Source organism: Rhea pennata, chromosome 15, assembly GCF_028389875.1.
Source record: "Rhea pennata isolate bPtePen1 chromosome 15, bPtePen1.pri, whole genome shotgun sequence".
Classification (NCBI taxonomy): domain Eukaryota; kingdom Metazoa; phylum Chordata; class Aves; order Rheiformes; family Rheidae; genus Rhea; species Rhea pennata.
In genome coordinates, this window is record NC_084677.1 from 19,749,489 (window position 1) to 19,771,831 (window position 22,343).

Below are 22,343 nucleotides of genomic sequence, written 5' to 3' on the forward strand. Positions count from 1 at the left end.
AGATCCGCTTGGTGTCAAGACCCTGCCTGCACCAGCAGCCTTCATCAGCAGCCTCGACAGCTCCTCTTTGTAACAGAAGCCCCCTCAGATGCTCAGGGCTGTGTCTGCTGGCCCATCCCTGCACCGCAGGAAGCCGCTCTCCAGCATGTACCCAGCTCCTGCGCTGCTGCCAGCACCAGGCTCTGTTTCACACATGGCCCCTGCAGGGCTGCACCCTGCTGGGCAAGGGACTGGTGGTGTGCAGCCATGCATGTACCTGCGCACATACACTGCATGAGCTGTGCACACATGTCCATGCACACAAACGTGCATGTGCATCCATGCCTGCACACGCATTTAGGTACACATGTGCGCACACACACGAGCATGCATGCACACACGCATGCACACACACGCATGTACAGGCATGACCATACAGATGCACCCATGCGAACACACATGTACACACATGCACACAAGCCCGCATGTACACACGAGTATACACACATATACACACATGCACGCACACACACACCAACAAATATGAACAGACCCAAGCACACACGCACACACAGACACAGGCATGTGCACACAGACACAGGCATGCATGCACCCACGCTCACGGGCACCGCGGCCGTGCTCGCCGCAGCTTGATGTCCTGCAGCGTGTCACTGCCCTCTGCTGCACGGGCTCCTTTCCTTGCAGCTGCTGCAAGTGACCTTCCCACAGGCCCTTCTAAAATGCTCTCGCTGGTCTGAGCTGCTAAATGACTTCTGCATTCCCCCCCTCAATTTGGTATCTGTGTGTCTGTCACCAAAGCTGCACGTGGTTCCTAAAAATTCATCTTTGTGGTGACAAGCATCTGGCAGAGCAGCACCCCTCTCCCAACGCTGCAGCAAGCCATCCTCCATGGGGCATTATTTACTCTAGGAGTTTATATACTAATACTTTTCTGGAATACTGTGTATTTAAACAAGTCTGGTCACCCATTGTCTTGACATTAATTGATACTGCAACATCTTCTTTCTTCCTTTGTTTCTTTTTTTTCAGTAAGGGAGAGACATACTTTACTGTCTCTCCTTGAATAATCATAAAACCATAGTAATTCTCTAGACTGACAATTGTGGACCACAGGAGTACAATTTAAATTATCCTAGAAATAGGCTCTCTACAGACAGAAAATGAAAGATAATTTGGAGATACCTAACTTAATTCTCTACTTTTTACAAGTATAAAAGATCACTCTTTTATGTTACTGTTAAAGGTGAAGATTAAATCAGTTACATCTGTGTTTAAATTATATTTATACTACTGCTATTACTTCTGTTGATTTCATTTCTTTCCTGTGTTTTGTAGAGAATTAGCTTCCTGTTTTAATTCTCTTAATATGGATTGCTGCACACTGCTTCTTATTTTCCAAAGTTTGTTACTTAAAAGAAAATAAAACTACATTTGAAAAGTAGTAGTTAGATTGCATTGTTAGCACAACCGCCACAGCTTCTGGACCTTGCATTACGAAAGACAAATGCACACATCAAGTGCTCAGTAAAAGCATGCAAAAATGATCTGCAGTTGTCAAATATTAAAGTGGCATTTTTACAGGAGCATTGGGTTAAGCATGCCTAAGGCCACCACGGGTATTTTTCTAAACTCTGACTCAATTTAGAGGTCCTCTGACAGATAGAAGTGAGCACCCAGCATTGTGGAAGAATGTATTTGCACTTGAAGATATAGCTGATCCTTGGAAAAATGACAAAGCCATTTCTCAGAATATTAGTGCTGAGGATGTAAAAAGTCTTGCAGAGTGGGCAGTAAGCAAAAGAAGCTCCTCATATCAAGAAAGGCTGGGTTAAAGATTTATCTTATTTTAAAAATGTTGCTAATAAACTGGAATCGTGAAAAGTAAAGACTTTAGGGAAAACATCAATGCTGAATACTGACTAGTATTCAAACATCACTTCCTCCAGGCTCAAGAGTGTTGCATCCCTATGAGTAAGAAGTGCAGCATAAGGGGCAGGAGACCTGCATGGGTGAGCAAGGAGCTCTTGGCGAAATTCAGGCAGAAAAAGAAAATACACAGAATGTGGAAGAGGGGACAGGCTACTTGGCAGAATTATAGGAATGCAGTCAGAGTACGTAGAGATGCGGCGAGGAAGGCTAAGGCCCAGCTGGAATTGAGACTGGCAAGGGATGTCAAGGACAACAGGAAGGGCTTCTTCAAATACATCAGCAGCAAGAGGAGGACTAGGGAAGATGTGGGCCCACTACCGAATGGGGCGGGGGCCCTGGTGACAAGGGATACAGAGAAGGCAGAATTACTGAATGCCTTCTTTGCTTCAGTCTTCACTGCTAACGGCAGCCCCCAGGAATCCCAGAGCGTGGACGTGAGGGAGGAAGTCCAGAGAAGGGAAGACTTTCCTTTGGTCGAGGAGGATAGGATTAGAGACCTTCTGGGCAGGCTAGACATCCACAAATGCATGGGCCCGGATGGGATGCACCCACGGGTACTGAGGGAGCTGGCGGATGTTGTTGCCAGGCCGCTCTCCATCACCTTTGAAAGGTCCTGGAGAACTGGAGAGGTGCCTGAGGACTGGAAGAAAGCCAGTGTCACTCCAGTCTTCAAGAAGGGCAAGAAGGAGGACCCAGGCAACTACAGGCCAGTCAGCCTCGCCTCCATCCCTGGAAAGGTGATGGAACAGCTCCTTCTGGATGTCATCTCCAGATGTATGGAGGAAAAGAAGGTGATCAGGAGTAGTCAGCATGGATCCACCAAGGGCAACTCCTGCTTAACCAATCTGATCGCCTTCTCTGATGGAATGACTGGCTGAGTAGATGAGGGGAGGGCAGTGGACGTTGTGTACCTTGACTTCAGCAAGGCTTTTGATGCTGTCTCCCATAACATCCTCCTAGATAAGCTCAGGAGGTGTGGGTTAGACGAGTGGACAGTGAGGTGGCTTGAGAACTGGCTGAAAGGCAGAGCTCAGAGGGTCATCCTCAGTGGCGTGGAGTCTAGTTGGAGGCCTGTGGCTAGTGGTGTCCCCCAGGGCTCAGTACTGGGTCCCATCCCGTTCAACTTATTCATCAATGACCTGGATGAGGGGACGGAGTGCCTCCTCAGCAAGTTTGCTGATGACACCAAGCTGGGAGGAGTGGCTGACACACCTGAGGGTTGTGCTGCCATTCAGAGAGACCCTGGACAGGCTGGAGAGCTGGGCGGAGAGGAACCTCCTGAGGTTCAGCAAGGGCAAGTGCAGAGTCCTGTGCCTCAGAAGGAGGTCAATCAACCTCCTTCTTTGACAAGGTAGCTGGCTGGCTGATGAAGGGGAAGCAGTAGATAGTAACTAAGATTTTTCTTTGGACACAGTTTAATAGAAAAGTAAGGAAGTTAGTTGGCCTTAACGACACCACCCAGACTTACGAATGGTGATTACACTCTTTTTGAAAAGTTTATTGGCAACTAATCATTAATAATTCCCCACTAAACTGAAAGGGCATTTCAAGTGATAGTCTATCCTAGCTGGATGTTTGTCCTACTCCATCTTTTCATTACTTTTGATGAAGAAATGGAAAATATGCTTGGAAGATTGTGATGCTGTTGTAGGAATGATTTGAATCCTTTTGCACACAAAAATGATAGGCGGACTGATTTTGAGAAATTATAAATACAGTCTAAATAAGGTGAAAATCAATACTTGGAAAGAGAATGAAACTACACAAATACACACTAGGGAATAACTAGTTTAGCAGTAGCATATCAAAATAGGATATGAGAGCTGCAGTATACTGTAAGATAAATAAGCTAATAAAGAGGTGTTATGGCAAACAGCAAAATTATTCTAGCACATAATAAGAGACATCATTTGAAAAATCATAGTAGGTAGCTACTTCCTTATACTTATCAAAATGAGGCTTCAGAGGCTAGTATATCCAGGTCTAGGCACTGCACCCTCAGGAAGATATAAATCAATTGGGAAGAAGCTGTAGAAGAAAAATATCACCTATGAGAAAGGCCAAGAATTTGGATATAGTCTGAAAACAAGAAGGGTGAAAGTATTTAAAAGAAATCTTATATTGTTGGTTGTTCTTGTTCACTGAAGGAAAAGAAGACAAAATCATCATGTAGGAAAGAGGATTTAGACTAGCTATTAAGAAAATCTTTCTGAAGAGAGTAGTTCAACATTGGGACACTAATGACTGATCCCATTCCCCCATTTGAAGCTCATTATGTTGTGGATTCTGCTTTGGTTTATTAGCATTAAACAAGATGGTTCTTGTCAACATTAGCTTTTTTAAACAATCCCTCAAAAAGATGTGATGAATTCAAATTGCTTGGTACAGTATGTCTGGCACAAATGGCCCATCAATTCTCAATGTGCCTGTGATCCTAGTGGTTCAGACTGGATCTGTCTTGACTCTTGTAAACAAAATATATTTTTATTGCTTGTGAACAAAGATGCGCAAGAGAAGCTGGGCACATGCTTTGTGTGCATAACCTAAGAAATTATGTTCTCGTTAGTTACACCGTACTGTAATTGAAAAGCAGTGTTGTTAAGTATACTATTTATGGGACGTAATTATTACTTATTCATAGATCTCAGACTGCAAAGGCAGGCCTTACAATGAAATGCGCATATACTTCAGTGAATTCACGTAACAGATGCCCAAGGAAATTTTATTACTTTCTGAGAACCAGGTTTTTAATTAAAAAACACATGCAATGAAACTGTATTTACTACGCATTTGAATTTATTACTGAAAAAAGAAGACTCAATGTGCCCGATACAAAACTCTAAGGAAAGGTACTGATTATACAGGGAAAGGGCAACACGAAGGTCGGCGAGGACAAAGCTCTCGTAGCCCGGCCTAAAGCACGAGAACGACTGCTATTTCCGACTCCGTGCAGAGCTGGCCAGAGCATCCGGCCGCGGCCCGCCCCGCCGCGCCGACAGCTGCTCCGCGGCTCTCGGGCGCTCCCGCCGCCCGGCCCGCTCCGCTCCGCTCGCCGCAAGGTCCAGCGCGAAGCGGGACGCGGAGCCGCCGCCAACGACACAGCACCGCTCCGCACACCGGCCGTGACGCCACTCCCACAATGCCTTGCCGGCGCGGCGCGAACCCGGATGTGGCATAAGATGGCGGCTGGCGCGGGAGTGCTGCCAGGCTGCCGCGCCCCCTTCCGCCCTCGCCCCTCTCAGTCTCCTGACAGGAAGTGGAGCCGGTGGCGTCACCCCTGCAACTGCGCGTGCTCTAGGCTGCTGCGGAAGTCGAGTGCGACGGAGCCGGCGCTCCGTCCGGGCGCTCACTTGACCGGCAGCTGTTGGCGCCAATGAGAGGGCGGGGTGCACGGAAGTTCCGCCGGCGGCGAGGGGGGGCATTGTTGTGGGTGACGTCACGGGCGGAGGATGCGGGCGCCCCATTGGCTCGGGCGCGGCGGCCGTACGCTGGAATCTTAAAGGGCGAGGGGAGCGCGGGCCGCGCCGGCCGGGCGGGGCCCATGGCCAGCACCAGCAGCCCCCTGGTGAGTGCGGGCCGCGCCGCGCCGCTGGGGCAGGCGAGGCGAGGCGAGACCCGGCCGGGCCGGGCCGGGAGAGGGTGGCCACCCGCGCCCTGCACGCTGCCGGCGGCTGGGCCCTCGCCGCGGTAGGGTTTTTCGGGGGACGCGGGCGCCTCCGTCTCGCTCGGAGGCCGGGCGGGCGCCGCCGCTCCCGACCCTCTTTCCGCTCCTCGCCGCTCGAGGCGACGCGGGTCGCAGCCCGGCTCCTGCCGGGCACGGGCGGGCCGAGCGAGGCGGCGAGGCCCCGAGCTCAGGCGCCCCGCGGCGCCTGGCGCAGGCGGCTCGGTTCCGGGTGCGGAGCACCGGCGGGCCTTTGCCGGGCTGTCCCCGCCGGAAGCTCTGCGTCGTTGCCTGGGGGAGCCGCCAGTTACTCTCACCGACCTCTTTTGTACCTCAGACCGGCGCGCCAGGGAGACCGCGAGGCCGCTTTTAAACATAGCTGTCTAGGCTCGCAGTCCAAAACACTCAAGTTTTGTGAGCAGTGCTTAGTGTAGGACAGGGATACAGCTGATACGCAGAGGTGGAATGGTATATTTTAATATGTGTTGTAGACTACACTTTTTAGTTAAAGTAAAAATCCCATTACAAAGAAAGTGCCCTTTTTAAACTAAAATAATTATCGATATTCAGTGATGTCAGTATGGCCAGCTGGCAGTGAAGCATTCCTTATCCCTATGTGTATACTGCTATGCTTTTGCATTTCTCATGTTTTTTCTGTCAGCTCACTTTTTCTCATTCTCACAAGCTGACAAGCTTCACTCTGCAGCACTCAAACTTTTCTTTCATGAACTGGAATTGGCTAAGGAGGGTTTTCTGAATGGAGATCGTGGCGTAGCTTAATTGATTCTTGAAGTCCTGTTTCACAGCATGCTCTTTTCACACAATGTGCCTTTTTTCCATTTCATCAGGGTGTTCCAAATATTCCTATTTGTTGACTAAAAATGGTAGTTAATATGTGTAATAGTCCTATAGGGGACTACATGAGATACTGCACTGAGGATTATGAAATAAAGCAGTGCTTGATTATGAAAGCAATTAGTTTTGCTTTCTTGCCACTCTGTAGAGCTCCACATGACTGTTTCTCTGCAACAGAAATTACTTCTGTGCACATGGACACTTCTAAACAGAGGACATGTTTCCCTTCATGCTTCTGTCCTTGCTGATTGCTTTTTTTTTCCAGGATTTTGCCTCCGAACACTGCCATTTCTGTTGCTTTTTCATGTGCAGTTCAGGTCCCTCTCTGTAAGAGATATGTACAAAAAGAGGATTAGTGAAGTTGACCATCATTTCTACTCCTCCCTTCAAAAAAATATTTAGGGTAACTTAATTTGTGTTCTTTTCGTCCTGTTTACAATTTCTCTGTTCAGGCGAGCGTACTGATGGGCATTAGCGGATAGAGGTGGCTCTAAACAGGTGCTATTAATGTCTATGTAGTGGAAATACTGACATTTGTGATTTTTGTGATTATTTTGCTAGAAACTTGAAAGACTTGGAGCGGATAATAGAGCACACTTTGAACAGAGTATTTCAGCATTTTCTTTGCCAAAATAGCTAATATTTATGTACATGTATGTGTGTGGCAGGGAATTACTTAGAACATTCAACTGCCTTCTGAAGATGTGATATCAAATTTGAGAACTCCATTTTTAATAAGGAAATAGCTTAGTCCTGCTCTAGTTACAGGTGTCAGTGTGGTCTTAATTATTTGCTGCTAATACATTTATTATAAGAATATTGCATCTCACTACTGCAGAAAGTTTTCTTGAAGTGAGCTGTCTTGGAAAAATGGATATTTACATCTTCAACTACAAAAACATCTTCACTGGAAAGTTTAGCTACTCTAGCAATTATTATAAGAGATATCCCATTCTACTAGTTTTTCTATGCTGATCAGATCTGTAGTATAGTCATTGATATATCTGAACAAAAATGTTAGTATACAGAATATATTTGTTGTTGCTTTGAAGTTGATATAAAGTATGATTTGAAAGACCTAGGTTCTTAACAGAGTAAATTCTGTATCTACACTAGAAATTAGGCTATGGTAAGAGTTTTGTTTGTAATTATTTGTAGGTATAAAACTTTCAGACAAGCTTGAGGATTTTATTTTGTTTTTGTTTTCTCCCCTACGTGCCTGTCTGCTTAAAATCCTCTGCTCTTGGGTTTTCGGCAGAAGGCTGCAGCTAGTTTTAAAACTTATGGACAGGCAAAACACTGTGATAAGTTTTTTGTAGATCTCTTACCAAAGCAGGCTCAAATAAAAGAAAGTAGTAAAGAATGCAGATGTCAAGAGCTGAAGATGGTGCTGAAAGACAAAAAGTATAAGAAGTTTGACAAGCAATTTTATATGCATTTGTATTTCTAACATAGGAAGTACTGGTACCTAGTGAAAAGGAATATAGAGATGGTCTCTTTTTTTTCTTTCTTTTTAGAAGCAATTATTCTTTGGGTAATTAGGCTGATTTCACTTCTCTAAAGGAGATAGTAGAAATGTTGAAAGGTAACATTGCAGGAGGAAATTAGAAAGGGATGCTGACTGTTGAGGTGCTTGCAGGAATCTTAGTACAGAAGGCATGAAACCAGAAGTGCAGTCACTTTGTTAGACTGAAGAATTTGGTATGGTGGCAAAGTAATAAAAGTAGGTTTGCTACATAAAGCCATGAAATATTTTTGTAAGGTTTTGTTTTTTTAATACCAAACCTGAACCTTTTCAACAATTTTTCTAAAAAGGCTGTGTGGATGGCTGTAGAACTAGCACATTTGTAGCATCAGAAAAAAAAAAATGCAAGTGAGAAATTACATTTTAATATGGAAAGTTATTCCCTTTCCTTATTTGTAGGTAAGCTTATCAAAAGTTACTAAGGTCTAACTTAGGAATATGAAAGGAGTGGATATAACACTGGTAGGTATCATATGGAAAAAGTTATTTTTTTGATCTAGACTCTAATTTTTCAGACCTTACGGAGTCTAATCAATAGTACTTTGATCTAGACTCTAATTTTTCAGACCTTATGGAGTCTAATCAATAGTGCTGCAAGAAATAAATGGATTGTTAGATGATGAAATACTGAAGTTGAGACTGTCTTTCTGCTTTAAAAGACAAACTATAAATACTTCACCTGGCAAATATTCTGTAATTATTTATGGTGAAAAGTTGCACAGGTAAACCTGTTTAGCACATTGTTCTGAAAATAACATATTAAATTTGATGTTCAGTTCTTCAGTAATCCTGCAATAATTTAATTTTATTGTGCTTTCCAATCTTGTTACTGCTGCCTCTGTATGACTGCTCGTCTATCTGACCCAAAACTGTTCTCTTTACCACCTAAATATTAGCATTACTAGCAAGGATCTGAGGATAGGAAATCCTTTAGAGTTTATTAGCAGAAGCCCCAGTCCATGCTGCACAACATCTTTTAATATTGGTGTGTTTCATCAGATACCTAAATATGTAGGATGTGATCCAGACTATTACTATTGCAGACAGCTTTTATTTTCATGTGAGCTGGCCTTAATCTGTTTGTATGAAATGAATTCTCAGTGGTTTGTTTACATATATAGCTATTTGGGCCATAGTCTGACTTCAGGTGCTTAGAGATTTTTGTGGTTTCCTGTTTTAGGTCTGTTTTGAGGATTAGAGGGTGGGCCTTAAATAGTCTCTGCCCCTGAAGGTACTTGGAACTTAAGTACTTTGCTTAGCTGTAGAGGAGGTTAGAGATAACTGACTGGTATGCAGGTTCTCACAAATCCTTTCATTAGCTTTAATCCTTTACCTGAACTTGGAATTAGAATCCTGGAAATTAGTGACAGGAAATGCCATGCATATATGTAAGGCTGTCAAGTTTAGAAAGAGGTATGTGCATTAACTAAAACGTTTGAGTCAACAATGCTCTATATGTAAGTGTATGTATAACAGTTATTTTAGTAGAAACAAAATCAGTCTTGTGAATGAAATAGCTTTATTCCCTCAATGAAAAATCAAAACAGTTCTAACAATGAAGGAGTGTTCTCCATGCTTCCAAATTCTCCTTTCCATGAGTTACACTGCTGCTATTACATGATTTACATGAATTATGTGAATCACTTACAGATAAATTGCATTATAGATTTGCTGCAGAAAGTAAAGGGCTGGTAGTAGGTGATCGGTTCAGTTATTAAGAAAATGGAAGTCAGAGGATCAGAGCTGAGGTTTGCGTCTTGTTCCTTGAGAGTTTTGTATGAATAATAATAATGTTTCCCTAAACTTTAAGCCACTTCTACGTATACCACGAGCTTTCTGAGAACATACATTCAGAAGGCTTAAGTAGATTTGAAACATCCCTTCAAAATTAATCTTGTGGAGTAGTTTTAGAGGAATGGGTAGGTTTGAATATAGGATTTTTAGTATCTTTTAAAAATGAATTTCAAACAGGAGACACAAAACTGTTTATTAAAGACTTCTTTTTTTAAACAGTTTACTTGTTCCCTACAATAAAACAATGAAATGTCCTTGAAAATATTTTTTCTAAACAATTTCTGATAGGCTATTGCAGCATGGTATTATGTCAGGTTAGCTATGGCTTATATATTATTGGAGATAATAAATCATCATAAGACTTAGTAATTGCAAGTGTTCTCAGCCTTACCTCCATATTACTGTAACTATTTTTCATTGAATTAGGATTGTCATTATATTGAGCAGGCTGTCACCTTGATTTTTTTTTCCCCATACCGTTTGCTTTCCACTATTGAAGTTCCTAGCCAGTTTAGGTAGAACAGTGTCTTTGAAGAACTATCTGCTCCAGACTTGCTGCTTTCATTAATACTCAATCTTTAATCTTGAAAGGCATTACTCTTGGAAGAAGTTGTTCTTTTCTCTTAAATGCTGCTGATTTCTATAAAGATATTTAGATAGAAATTATTTCGGACCAGGTTTCTGCAGTGCTAATGCCTCATTGCATGCTTATCTTTGGTGTGTTTGAGTGGTTTCAGTTGAGTCATTGACACTGTGCATGAAGGTGGGCTTAGCCACTCTGGTGGGTCACAGCCTAGACTTGTTTAATCAGACAGTTGTCATGGCAGTCAGCTTAAACAAACAAAAATACCCCTCTCCTTTTATATAACTGATATATATAGAAAGTTGTATAGTTTATTTGTAAGAACTGACTTTAAAGCAATGTATTTGTCACATGACAACTTCTGAGATCAGAGAATTTAATTCCAGATAGATTTATGCAACTTTTAATTCTTTTGCAAAACAAAATTGTGTAAAAATAGCTTTTATAACTGAAACATGCGTTTTCAATGCTGTTCTTTTAAATGCAGAAATTGTTAGCCATTTATGAACCTTCAGAATGGAAACTTGATCAAAATATATAAATTTTGGTAAATTGTTTGGCTGTAGACAAACTGATGTTTTCCTAACTGTAACAGTCACATTTTTTTGAAGATATGTGAAGTTAATATGCAATTAGAGTTATGAGCTTGATCTTAAGTTCTCTATGTTAATACTTACATACCATTTGAAGAAGAGATTGGAAAGAGTGCTCATGCAGCTTTGCACAGCGTAAACACAAACCACTGTATTATACAAGAGGAATGTTTGATTTTATACTGTTTTATATCTACTGAGAGCTAATAACTTAGGATGGACTGTGTTTCCTGCAACTTGAAGAATTCTGCTCACTCTCTAGAAAAAATATCCTGTTGTCCAGGGGAGATATAATGGGCATCTTTGTAACTAAATACAATTTTAAGGATTAAATACAATTTTAAGAAGGGCTTTAATGTCCCTATTTTAATGGGATTTTTTAAACAAGATGTTTTAACTCTCCTTTTTGAGATCTTTGCTGCACAGAGAAAGCTCACTGAAGTAAGTTTTTAATGTTTAATTTTCAGAAATGCCCTAGGAATTTGTTAGTGTACTATTTAGCTACTGATTTTAAAAATGTATGTATTTCATAGAATCATTAAGGTTGGAAGGGACCTCTGGAGATCATCTAGTCCAACCTCCCTGCTCAGCAGGGTCACCTAGAGCATGTTAGACAGGGTTGCATCCAGGTGGGCCTTGAATATCTCCAGAGGAGGAGACTCCACCACCTCTCTGGGCAACCTGTTCCAGTGCTCCGTCACTCTCGCAGTGAAGAAATTCCCCCTCACGGTCAGGCAGAACTTCGCGTGCTTCAATTTCTGCCCATGGCCTCTTGTCCTGTCATACGGGACAACTGAAAAGAGTTTGTCCCCAGCCCCTTGACACCCTCCCTTCAGGTACTTGTACACATTGATAAGGTCCCCCCTCAGTCTTCTCTTCCCCAGGCTGAAGAGGCCCAGCTCTCACAGCCATTCCTCATAGGGCAGGTGCTCCAGCCCTCTGATCATCTTTGTAGCCCTACGCTGGACTCTCTCCAGTAGCTCCATGTCTCTCTTGTACCGGGGAGCCCAGAACTGGACACAGTACTCGAGATGAGGCCTCACCAGGGCTGAGGAGAGGGGCAGGATCACCTCCCTTGACCTGCTGGCAACAGTCTTCCCAAAGCAACCCAGGATACCATTGGCCTTCTTGGCCACAAGGGCACATTGCTGGCTCATGGTCAATCTGTCATCCACCAGCACTCCCAGGTCCTTCTCCGCAGAGCTGTTCTCCAGCAGGTCAGCCCCTGGCTTGTACTGGTGCCTAGGGTTATTTCTCCCTAGGCGCAGGACTCTGCACTTGCCCTTGTTGAACCTCAGGAGGTTCCTCTCCTCCCAGCTCTCCAGCCTGTCCAGGATCTCTCTGAATGGCAGCACAACCCTCAGGTGTGTCAGCCACTCCTCCCAGCTTGGTGTCATCAGCAAACTTGCTGAGGAGGCACTCCGTCCCCTCATCCAGGTCATTGATGAATAAGTTGAACGGGATGGGACCCAGTACTGAGCCCTGGGGGACGCCACTAGCCACAGGCCTCCAACTAGACTCCACGCCACTGAGGATGACCCTCTGAGCTCTGCCTTTCAGCCAGTTCTCAAGTCACCTCACTGTCCACTCGTCTAACCCACACCTCCTGAGCTTATCTAGGAGGATGTTATGGGAGACAGCATCAAAAGCCTTGCTGAAGTCAAGGTACACAACGTCCACTGCCCTCCCCTCATCTACTCAGCCAGTCATTCCATCAGAGAAGGCGATCAGATTGGTTAAGCAGGAGTTGCCCTTGGTGGATCCATGCTGACTACTCCTGATCACCTTCTTTTCCTCCATACATCTGGAGATGACATCCAGAAGGAGCTGTTCCATCACCTTTCCAGGGATGGAGGCGAGGCTGACTGGCCTGTAGTTGCCTGGGTCCTCCTTCTTGCCCTTCTTGAAGACTGGAGTGACACTGGCTTTCTTCCAGTCCTCAGGCACCTCTCCAGTTCTCCAGGACCTTTCAAAGGTGATGGAGAGCGGCCTGGCAACAACATCCGCCAGCTCCCTCAGTACCCGTGGGTGCATCCCATCCGGGCCCATGCATTTGTGGATGTCTAGCCTGCCCAGAAGGTCTCTAATCCTATCCTCCTCGACCAAAGGAAAGTCTTCCCTTCTCTGGACTTCCTCCCTCACGTCCACGCTCTGGGATTCCTGGGGGCTGCCGTTAGCAGTGAAGACTGAAGCAAAGAAGGCATTCAGTAATTCTGCCTTCTCTGTATCCCTTGTCACCAGGGCCCCCGCCCCATTCGGTAGTGGGCCCACATCTTCCCTAGTCCTCCTCTTGCTGCTGATGTATTTGAAGAAGCCCTTCCTGTTGTCCTTGACATCCCTTGCCAGTCTCAATTCCAGCTGGGCCTTAGCCTTCCTCGCCTCATCTCTACGTACTCTGACTGCATTCCTATAATTCTGCCAAGTAGCCTGTCCCCTCTTCCACGTTCTGTGTATTTTCTTTTTCTGCCTGAATTTCGCCAAGAGCTCCTTGCTCACCCATGCAGGTCTCCTGCCCCTTATGCTGCATTTCTTACTCATAGGGATGCAACGCTCTTGAGCCTGGAGGAAGTGATGTTTGAATACTAGCCAGCTCTCCTGGACTCCCCCTTCCTTCTAGGGCCTTCACCCATGAGATTCCACCAATTAGGTCTCTGAAGAGCCCAAGGTCCGCTCTCCTGATGTCCAGGGTTGCAATCCTGCTTGTTGCCCTAGGTCTTTCCTGCCGGATCCTGAACTGCACCACCTCATTGTCACTGCAGCCAAGGCTGTTCCCAACCTTCTCATCTCTAACCAGTCCCTCTCTGTTGGTAAGGACAAGGTCCAGCAGGACACCCTTCCTGGTAGGCTCATCCACCATTTGTGACAAGAAGTTATCATCAGTGCATTGCAGGAGCCTCCTGGACTGCTTGTGGCTTGCTGTGTAGTCCCTCCAGCAGATGTCAGGGTGGCTGAAGTCCCCCATGAGAACCAGGGCCTGTGAGATTGTGAGGCTACTTCCAGCTGCCTAGAGAAGGCCTCGACAACTTTCTCTTCCTGGTCAGGTGGCCTGTAGTAGACACTCACAACAGTGTCCCCCATGCTGGCCTGCCCTTTGATCTTTACCAATAAGCTCTTGAGTGCTGCCTTCTCCTCCACCCCTAGGCAGAGCTCGATGCATTCCAGTTGCTCTCTCACATAAAGAGCAACTCCACCACTTCGCCTCCCTGGCCTGTCTTTCCTAAAAAGCATATAGCCATCCCTGGCAGCATTCCAGTCATGTGGGCTATCCCACCATGTCTCTGTGACTGCAATGAGATCAGGGCTCTGTGACCACACACAGATCTCCAGCTCCTTCTGTTTGTTCCCCATGCTGCATGCATTGGTGTACAGACATTTCAAAGAGGTAGTCATGCCTGCAGGTTTCCTGGGAAGGGTGTACAGGGGTCCCCCATAGCCATGTCCCAAACAGACATCCCCAGCTGCAAGCACTCGTTGGAGGCCCCCCAACTCAACTTGTGTTTTGTTGTCTACCCTGTCTGTATAACACCCCCTTCCCTCCTCCTACCCAGTTTAAAGCCCTCTTTACTAGGCTAGCCAGCTTGTTTGCAAAGGCAAATGTGCCCCGCTTGGTGAGCTGAATCCCATCTCTCTTCTTTTCAGTATATGAAGATCCTATATGAATCCCATTTCTTCTTTTCAGTGTATGAAGATTGACTGCTGTTCTTTAAAATCCTTGGCATTCTTTTTGTCAGATTTCAGAATCTGAAAACATGCTTCTAGTTCTGGTTTTCTTACTATTCCAGTCTAGTGGTGTGCCTTCCTGGTTGGGGAGGTGTGTAATCTTCTGTGAAGCTGGAAGTATGAGTGGGGTACATGTCATAGAATCAATAAGGTTGGAAGGGACCTCTGGAGATCATCTAGTCCAACCTCCCTGCTAGGCAGGGTCACCTAGAGCATGTTAGACAGGGTTGCATCCAGGTGGGCCTTGAATATCTCCAGAGGAGGAGACTCCACCACCTCTCTGGGCAACCTGTTCTAGTGCTCCGTCACTCTCGCAGTGAAGAAATTCCCCCTCACGGTCAGGCAGAACTTCGCGTGCTTCAGTTTCTGCCCATGGCCTCTTGTCCTGTCATACGGGACAACTGAAAAGAGTTTGTCCCCGTCCCCTTGACACCCTCCCTTCAGGTATTTGTACACATTGATAAGGTCCCCCCTCAGTCTTCTCTTCCCCAGGCTAAAGAGGCCCAGCTCTCACAGCTGTTCTTCACAGGGCAGGTGCTCCAGCCCTCTGATCATCTTTGTAGCCCTACGCTGGACTCTCTCCAGTAGCTCCATGTCTCTCTTGTACCGGGGAGCCCAGAACTGGACACAGTACTCGAGATGAGGCCTCACCAGGGCTGAGGAGAGGACATATTTTCAGTATCTCCCAGTTACTATGGTGTTGTACATTTCTTTTTATATGGCTGTGTATTTTTGTATGCCAGAGTTAACCTATTAAGTGAGCAAGTAGCTTTCTGGTTGTGTAGTGCATTCAGAATAAACAAAAATATTGCTGCAGTCTGACATAATCTGAGTTGTGTGGTATCCATCACATGCTTGACTTTTGTATTATAATCACAAGACTTAGTCTGACAGCATGTAGTAACACTTACTGAGGCAGGTGAATGGATTTTGGTTTTTTCTTTAGTCAAGTGTTTTAATTCTTTAATGGCAGTAGCAGTGTTGACAAACAGATTTATTATTAAAGTCTTCAAGCTGGCTTGCAAACTTCTAAGCAGGTATAAATGGATGCTGGTGTACAATGAAGTTTAAATAATTGTGTAGTATAGTGTTTCTGTAGCGACACATGCACAATCCGTTAATAGGAAGAGGATGCTCTAGGTTGCTTAAAAAGTCTGATAGTCCGTTTCTAGGCAAAAGGTCCAGGAATAAGTAGTGGACAAGATAAAATGTGCAAGGATTGGTGTTTACTGCAGGTTATGAGAACATGCTATTATTCTGGGTTGCCTTCATTCACTGCAGTTACTGTGCTGTAGCAACATAGAGTTTGTGAAAGGGAAAACTAGTGTTGAAGATGTATCTTATGGATATGGATCGCATGATAATCATTATCCCTCCTGCAAGCCACTCGTGGAAGGAATTGGTATGTAATGGAAGTGCCACATGTCCAGAGTTCTCTGCCCTGAAAAGTAAGACTTTTAGTTGGATTTTGTTATTCCAACTCAGTGGGTTTTTTTGTGTATTGGCTCATGCTTTTTGTAGCTGAACCATACTGCTTTTACCTAAATTCTAACAAGAATGTTACGAGGACGTACATTCATGCCCACCTGAGTACCTGACTGATGATTTTTTTTCTTCTTTTGGAATACATGGGCGTGTTGCACTCTAGTCAGTAAAAGCTATCACAAATAGCTATTGGAAAACCTGGAGAATGTAAACATTTTTATTTTGGTATAATGAGAGGAAGGAGGCCAATGGGATGGCTGAGCTTAATATCAGTAAGTACCCCTTCTTATCCCCCTTTTCAGATAAAAGCTAAATGGGAGATGCAATTGCTGCATCTTTGTCAACCCTCTGACACACCAATCTATGATGGAAAGGCTCTATATACATACATATATATGTGTATATGTGTGTGTATATATATATATGAACTATCTAGCTGTTCATTTTTTTCCCTCTTGCAATTTGTAGATAAATCCTTAGGAGACCCCACATTTTCAATGTTTAACTTATAAGCAATATAAAATAAATTTCAGAATTTTCTTGTATGTAAATATCAAAATAGTTTGCAAGCCCATCAGAACTAGCCTATCTAACTTTTGACTGTCTTGGGCTGAATCGCAGTACTGAAAAACAGTAAGTTTTATCTCTAAAATTAGAAAACCACTGTCCAGTGGAAGTAAATATTTCCTCTCGGTGTGAATTAAAGGTCTTTGTGCATCCTTAGATGCACAGATAAATTGATGGGTTCCATGTTCTGATCTGAAGACCAGCTTATTAATTTGGACATAATCTGGATACCCCTGTTGGAATATCTTTCTTCTGTTTTTCTATCAAAGAATTATGATTGGCGGAGATGTACCAGCTGTGATTGGGAGAGGGTACTAGGACAGTGAGGGAAAGATATTCTATATTATGTCATACAGTATCAGTTTTGAAAGCCTCTCAAACTCCTCTTGCAATTGAAAAGATAATTTAAACAGATCCTAGATCACTGCTGTATTGCTTTCTGAATCAGATTGTTTGTCATTTAGACCTTGCTGCTGATGTAGGGCATACATGTTTGGATTGGTTTATCTTCCTGATAGTCTGTGAAATTCTTATGATTTAGTCTGACACTCATAGTGTAAACCACTCAGTAATTCTTACATCATTATGACCTGTGTTGAACTGCAGGTTGTCCTAATCTACTACGTGTTAAGAGTTCATATTCTCTGACATCACAGGGCCAAGACAAAGATTTCATGAGCTCAGTTTAGTCAGATGATTAGATGTTTTTTCAGGGGGTCAGTGCCTTGTTTTTCTTCTGAGACTGGGTTTTCTCTGTAATGTTTGCCTACTAATATTAGCAGTAAGACTTCATTTCTCCTAGTTGCTGCTTTCTAATTCTGTATATCCAGAGATGGACCAGCTTACAATCTTTGTGTGCACTCTTGTCCACTTTTTTCCCACCATGATTCCTAAATTCTTGGACTATATTTTGATTTGTAGTAATATATTGGTAGAGACAAAAGCAAGATCTTGCTAGCTGTCTTAATTTACTAAAGAATGAAAACCCTGAGATGTACTTTTTGGCCAAATTGTATGTATTTATTTTCTCCCAGTCTTTAAATTTATGCAATTATTCTCATTTTCTTTCAGCCTTTTTTGTTTGAGAATCAGTCCAGGTGTACATTGGAAGGGATCCTTATTTTGTGATGACTGTTAAAGGTGTTTAAAAATCTAACCAGTTTTACTTAGAATATTTTCTATTGATTTTTCTGAACGGTATTCTGCAGTTCAGATATTACATAATGCAAGGCAAATATCTAATGGGTTTTTATTTACATTTTTTTGTTTAGTAGACCTGTAATTCAGTTTACCATAAAACGTATGCATAGGAGGATTGTGCCAATGTTCTCGTATATTCAGTCTTATCAGCATTGTTTATAATCAAAGCAAGGGTACCAGCTGAGGTGAGATACTCCTCTTGCTTTGTATAAATAGAACTTTCTGGTAGCAGGATCTGATTCCAAAAGAATTGGGCTGTAGGTAAGTGGATGGAAGAGCTTTTCTGATCATTACTGTCATATGACTTAATGCAGACGGAGAGTTCAGTAAGATTGCAGTAGACTGAGTATTTTTTAGGAGATAAACAATAGTTCAGGACCTTATTCACACTGACTGTCAGCAGTGAGATTTTGCTAGTATAGTTTCAGTGATAGGAAAGATACTGTCAGTTACCTTCAGTTGTCAGTAACATGTCAGAAAGCGTAGGAGTAAAGGATGCTTACTGGTAGTGTGAGAAGGCCCAGTCTCTATGAGTATTTTTGCAGCTGTTTCTGTTGATGGAACTGTATGAGCAAAGCAGTGTTGCAAAATTTGCAGTGAGGAAAAGCTAGTAGAAAAGTAGCTGTTGTGGTTGTAGTTGCTTTAGAGCAATTTGATATTTGTGTGATGCATACTATGTGCTTACATATAATAAAAGTTAACAGAAGGGGCAGTGAGCAAAGCATAAAAGCAATAAAGTAGTGATAATTAATAGGCTTTTTGCATTGATTTTGATTCAAGTTTTCTTCTTACAGTTTTTCTGCTGTTTGCAGGGAAGAGGGGGGAAAAGAACCGTGTAAGCACATATTCTACATGGTATGTAAATAAAAGCAATCCTGTTACTAGTGACTTAGCAAAAATCAGTTACTGAAGTTTTTGATATGACTGTTGATCTGTAATTCCCCTTAACCTCAACAGCCTTGTTATATTTTCCCTTAGAAGGTTTTCAAACTTGCAGCATGTTGCACTAAGAAGCAAGCAATTTTTCTGTGGAAATAAATTAGAAACACCACCCATAGGAGCTTGAGGAAAGAGATAGTGCCGGAGACCAATCTAAAGTAGATTTAGAAAGATTAGAACAGTGGATATCAGTATGGTCCATGGTGATCCATGGTGTGCAAAAGGTAAGGGAAGCAAATCTGCTGTCATTATGCAAGGATCTGCTTTCATTGGGTTGTCAATGGAGAAATGTCGATCCTTGCTGGAAAGAGAGCAGTATCAAGCTTTTGAAGACAGCAGATGCAGTAAATAAAGTTTTTTAAATTCTTCAGAATGATTGACTTGCTATCTCAGTAAAATGCCTTGAATCTACAGAAATAGAAATTTTAATCTGACTTTTACAAAAGAGTAGCTGTACTGGGTTAGACTGGGTGATCTAGCCTGTATTCAGTCTCTGATGTGTGAAGCCTTATATGTAGGAAAAACTCTTACATTCATTGCAGGCATGTTTTTAGGAATCATTTAAAATAAAACAAATTATGCAGGACACAAAATACTGAACAAGAATATGAGGTATGTGGAAAGACAAGTGAGTGCAGATGTGACCTTTCCTGTAAATATTTAAGCACAGGATACCTATAGATTGAATAGTTTTGTCATTTCCTGAGTAATCAATACTTTAAGACTTCTGCATTTTTGTCCTTCTTGCTCCTAATCTTGACTTTTCTTTGAGAAAGTCAAGGGACCAACTGACTCGGCTATACCTTGGCTGGAAATAACCCTATTTTCCTATGTAATCCTTTACTTCTCTCCTTATTCTTTCATCAGGATTTATCTGTACTTTATATTCATTGTGACTTCAGATATTGTTCAGGAAAGTGTTCTCTATCTAGCAACTCTTTTTCATTTTCTCCATAATCTCTTGTGCAGACTGTGTGTGTGTGTGTGTGTGTGCATGCGCGCTCGTGTGTGCACACGCGTGTGGTTCCGCCTGCCCGGCCAACCCCATAAACAATCTTTTTAGCAGAAGGATCCTCCACAATGCTGCTGCTTTGTCTACCTGCACACCCTCAGTTGCTCTAGGATAGCCTGACTAGAGCAAGTTCATGATTTAAATCCTAATATTTAGTCAATTTTATGTACACATTTTATATTTATTTCAATTCTTGGAAATTTTCTTATAGTGGTATCACTGAAATTGTTGAATGGTATTTTACTGTCTTCTGGAAAGAGGAGTATACAATCCTGTTTGAAATCTAGTCACTATATTTCTTTATACAGGCTGTCATTTGAGTAGCTGTCCAAAGGAAAGGAGCTTCAACTGAACTATAAGAATGTAGAGGACAGTAACGTGATACTGGGGAAAGCGTCAGCTAAAATACCCCATAGACTAAGGCATTAAAGGAACTGTGCCCCATAGTTCACATACATTAAAATATGTACTGTTTTCATAATAATAGGATCAGTGCACTTTTTTTCATCCAGTGAGAATAATGCTACATCTCTAATTCTCTGGAAGAGTTAGTGAACATTTTGAAAAGCAGAATTCTCATCTGTCTTTAAGTTTTTTGTCCACCTCCCTACCCATTTTTCTCCAGAAAAGCTGCACAAAACATAACAAGTAGCTATCATAATAGATGGATTTTTCATCAGTCTCTATTATATCACAGAGTGCAAACAAGGTCTAATAAAAGAAGCTATTATCTGTTCTTGATCTGCTACCCTATCAGTTTACTTTTAGTTCTTGGAAAAAGCCCAGAGGAGCTGTAGAGATCTTGGAGCAAATAGGCTGTACTCAGTCTGTAAATAAAATCTTTCCCTTATGCTTCTTGGAAGATACTATTTACAATAATTAATAATAGTTAATCTTGCAGGAATTGATATCTGTAAACTGAATGTCCCTTATCTTTGGAGAATTTTAACCATTATTTTAAAGCCCTGCTACTTTAGTGTGAATTTAAAAAGTACACGCTTGCATGCTCAGAAATGTTTGTTTCTCCTTTCTTTATGTAATGTCACTGAATGAGTAAATTATATTGTAGCTTTTTGGGTACTAAAACTGTTTAGTTTGTGAACTAAGCAATGTCTATGCATTTAACAACTGACATTTTCAAAATAATGCTTAGATTCCCTTTTTATGGTAATCCTTTCAGATGGAGCTCTGTCTGACACGCATGGAAACAAAGTACAGGTGTGTGGTAATTATTCCAAGGTATGGGAATAATATGTTGATTTCTCTTTTCAGTATGATGCTGTTCCAATCCAGTCTAGTGTGGTGTTATGCTCCTGTCCATCCCCATCAATGGTGAGGAACCAGACAGATTCCAGCACTCCACCTGCCATTTCCACCTGTGGCAGCAGACAGGGATCTACCATGGAAGGCACTGCAGCTGAAGCAAGATCTAGTTCAAGCACCTTGCAGCAACATACAGGACAGCAGCCTCCACAGCCTAGAAAGAAACGACCTGACGACTTCAAATTTGGGAAAATTCTGGGTGAAGGATCTTTTTCTACGGTAACTTTATAATAAATTCTACTTGTTAGTCTGCCAAATATCTTAGATAAACTTTCAAATTTGGTATGCAAGTAGTACCAGTAAAATTTCCACGTGGGAAAACAGCTTGGAGAGTCAATGAGAAGGACACAAAATGTTTTTGAATTCAACTATTAAAATTACATGTTGCACTGAATGAGAATGCTGGGTTTCCTGTATCTTTTTAAATCATCAAAAGTTGTATTCTGTCCTGAAAACTTGATGCTTGGATTTTTAGGAGACAGTGTTTTTGAATGCAAGTTTTTGATAGCTTAGAGGATTATATTAAGCTTTTGCTATCTGAAGGATTGGAACAGGGCTAGGGGCTTATGTCATGTAAGGGCTTCCAGAAGGCATACGGTCAAGACGTAAGACTTAATTCTTTTATTTTTATTACTATTTCTGTATTCTAAGAGGCAGAGAGCAAAGGCTGTTTAATTACTGGAGTTTAAAGTACAACCTTATTTTGTTTACTTGCTATCAAACTTTGTTACTAGAAAATATCAGTATCTTTACTCATGTACTTTGATATATTTCACAGTAAGATGCAGGACTATTTTTATAGATTGAATTGTACCTTTATATGCATAATCTCTTGCAACAATATAGCGTGGGTACTGACTGGTTGGGTAGCAGCTCTGCTTAAAAGGACTTGAGTGTCTCGGTGGACAGCAAACTGAATGTGAGCCTGGCAGCAAAGAAGGCTAAACATTGTCCTGGGCTGTATTAACAGGAGCATAGCAAGTAGATCAAGGGAGAGGATTATCATCTGCTCAGCACTCATTAGCCCTCATACCCTGTGAGGAGAACCTGAAGAAACTGGGTTTGCTCATTCTGGAGAAGGCTTTGAGGGGACCTGACAACACGTTTCCAGTATCTGTGAGGAGGCCTTCAAGGAGGAGGAGGCAGGCACTTCAGTA

General features: G+C 42.7%; 1 protein-coding gene across 2 annotated transcripts in view; it reads left to right on the plus strand.

The window, feature by feature from the left end:
* The first annotated feature begins 5,369 nt into the window (after positions 1-5,369).
* The window catches only part of PDPK1 (3-phosphoinositide dependent protein kinase 1), a 38,019-nt gene continuing 21,045 nt past the window's right edge, over positions 5,370-22,343 (plus strand). Inside the window, exons 1-3 of one of the 2 annotated variants that reach the window (XM_062588350.1) lie at positions 5,420-5,494; positions 18,707-18,767; positions 21,136-21,405. In XM_062588350.1, coding sequence (XP_062444334.1) covers positions 18,765-18,767; positions 21,136-21,405 — 273 coding nt within the window. In that variant the 5' untranslated portion in view covers positions 5,420-5,494; positions 18,707-18,764. Of the gene's footprint in view, positions 5,495-18,706; positions 18,768-21,135; positions 21,406-22,343 lie in introns of both variants that reach the window. The other variant, XM_062588348.1, reaches the window with a different exon arrangement.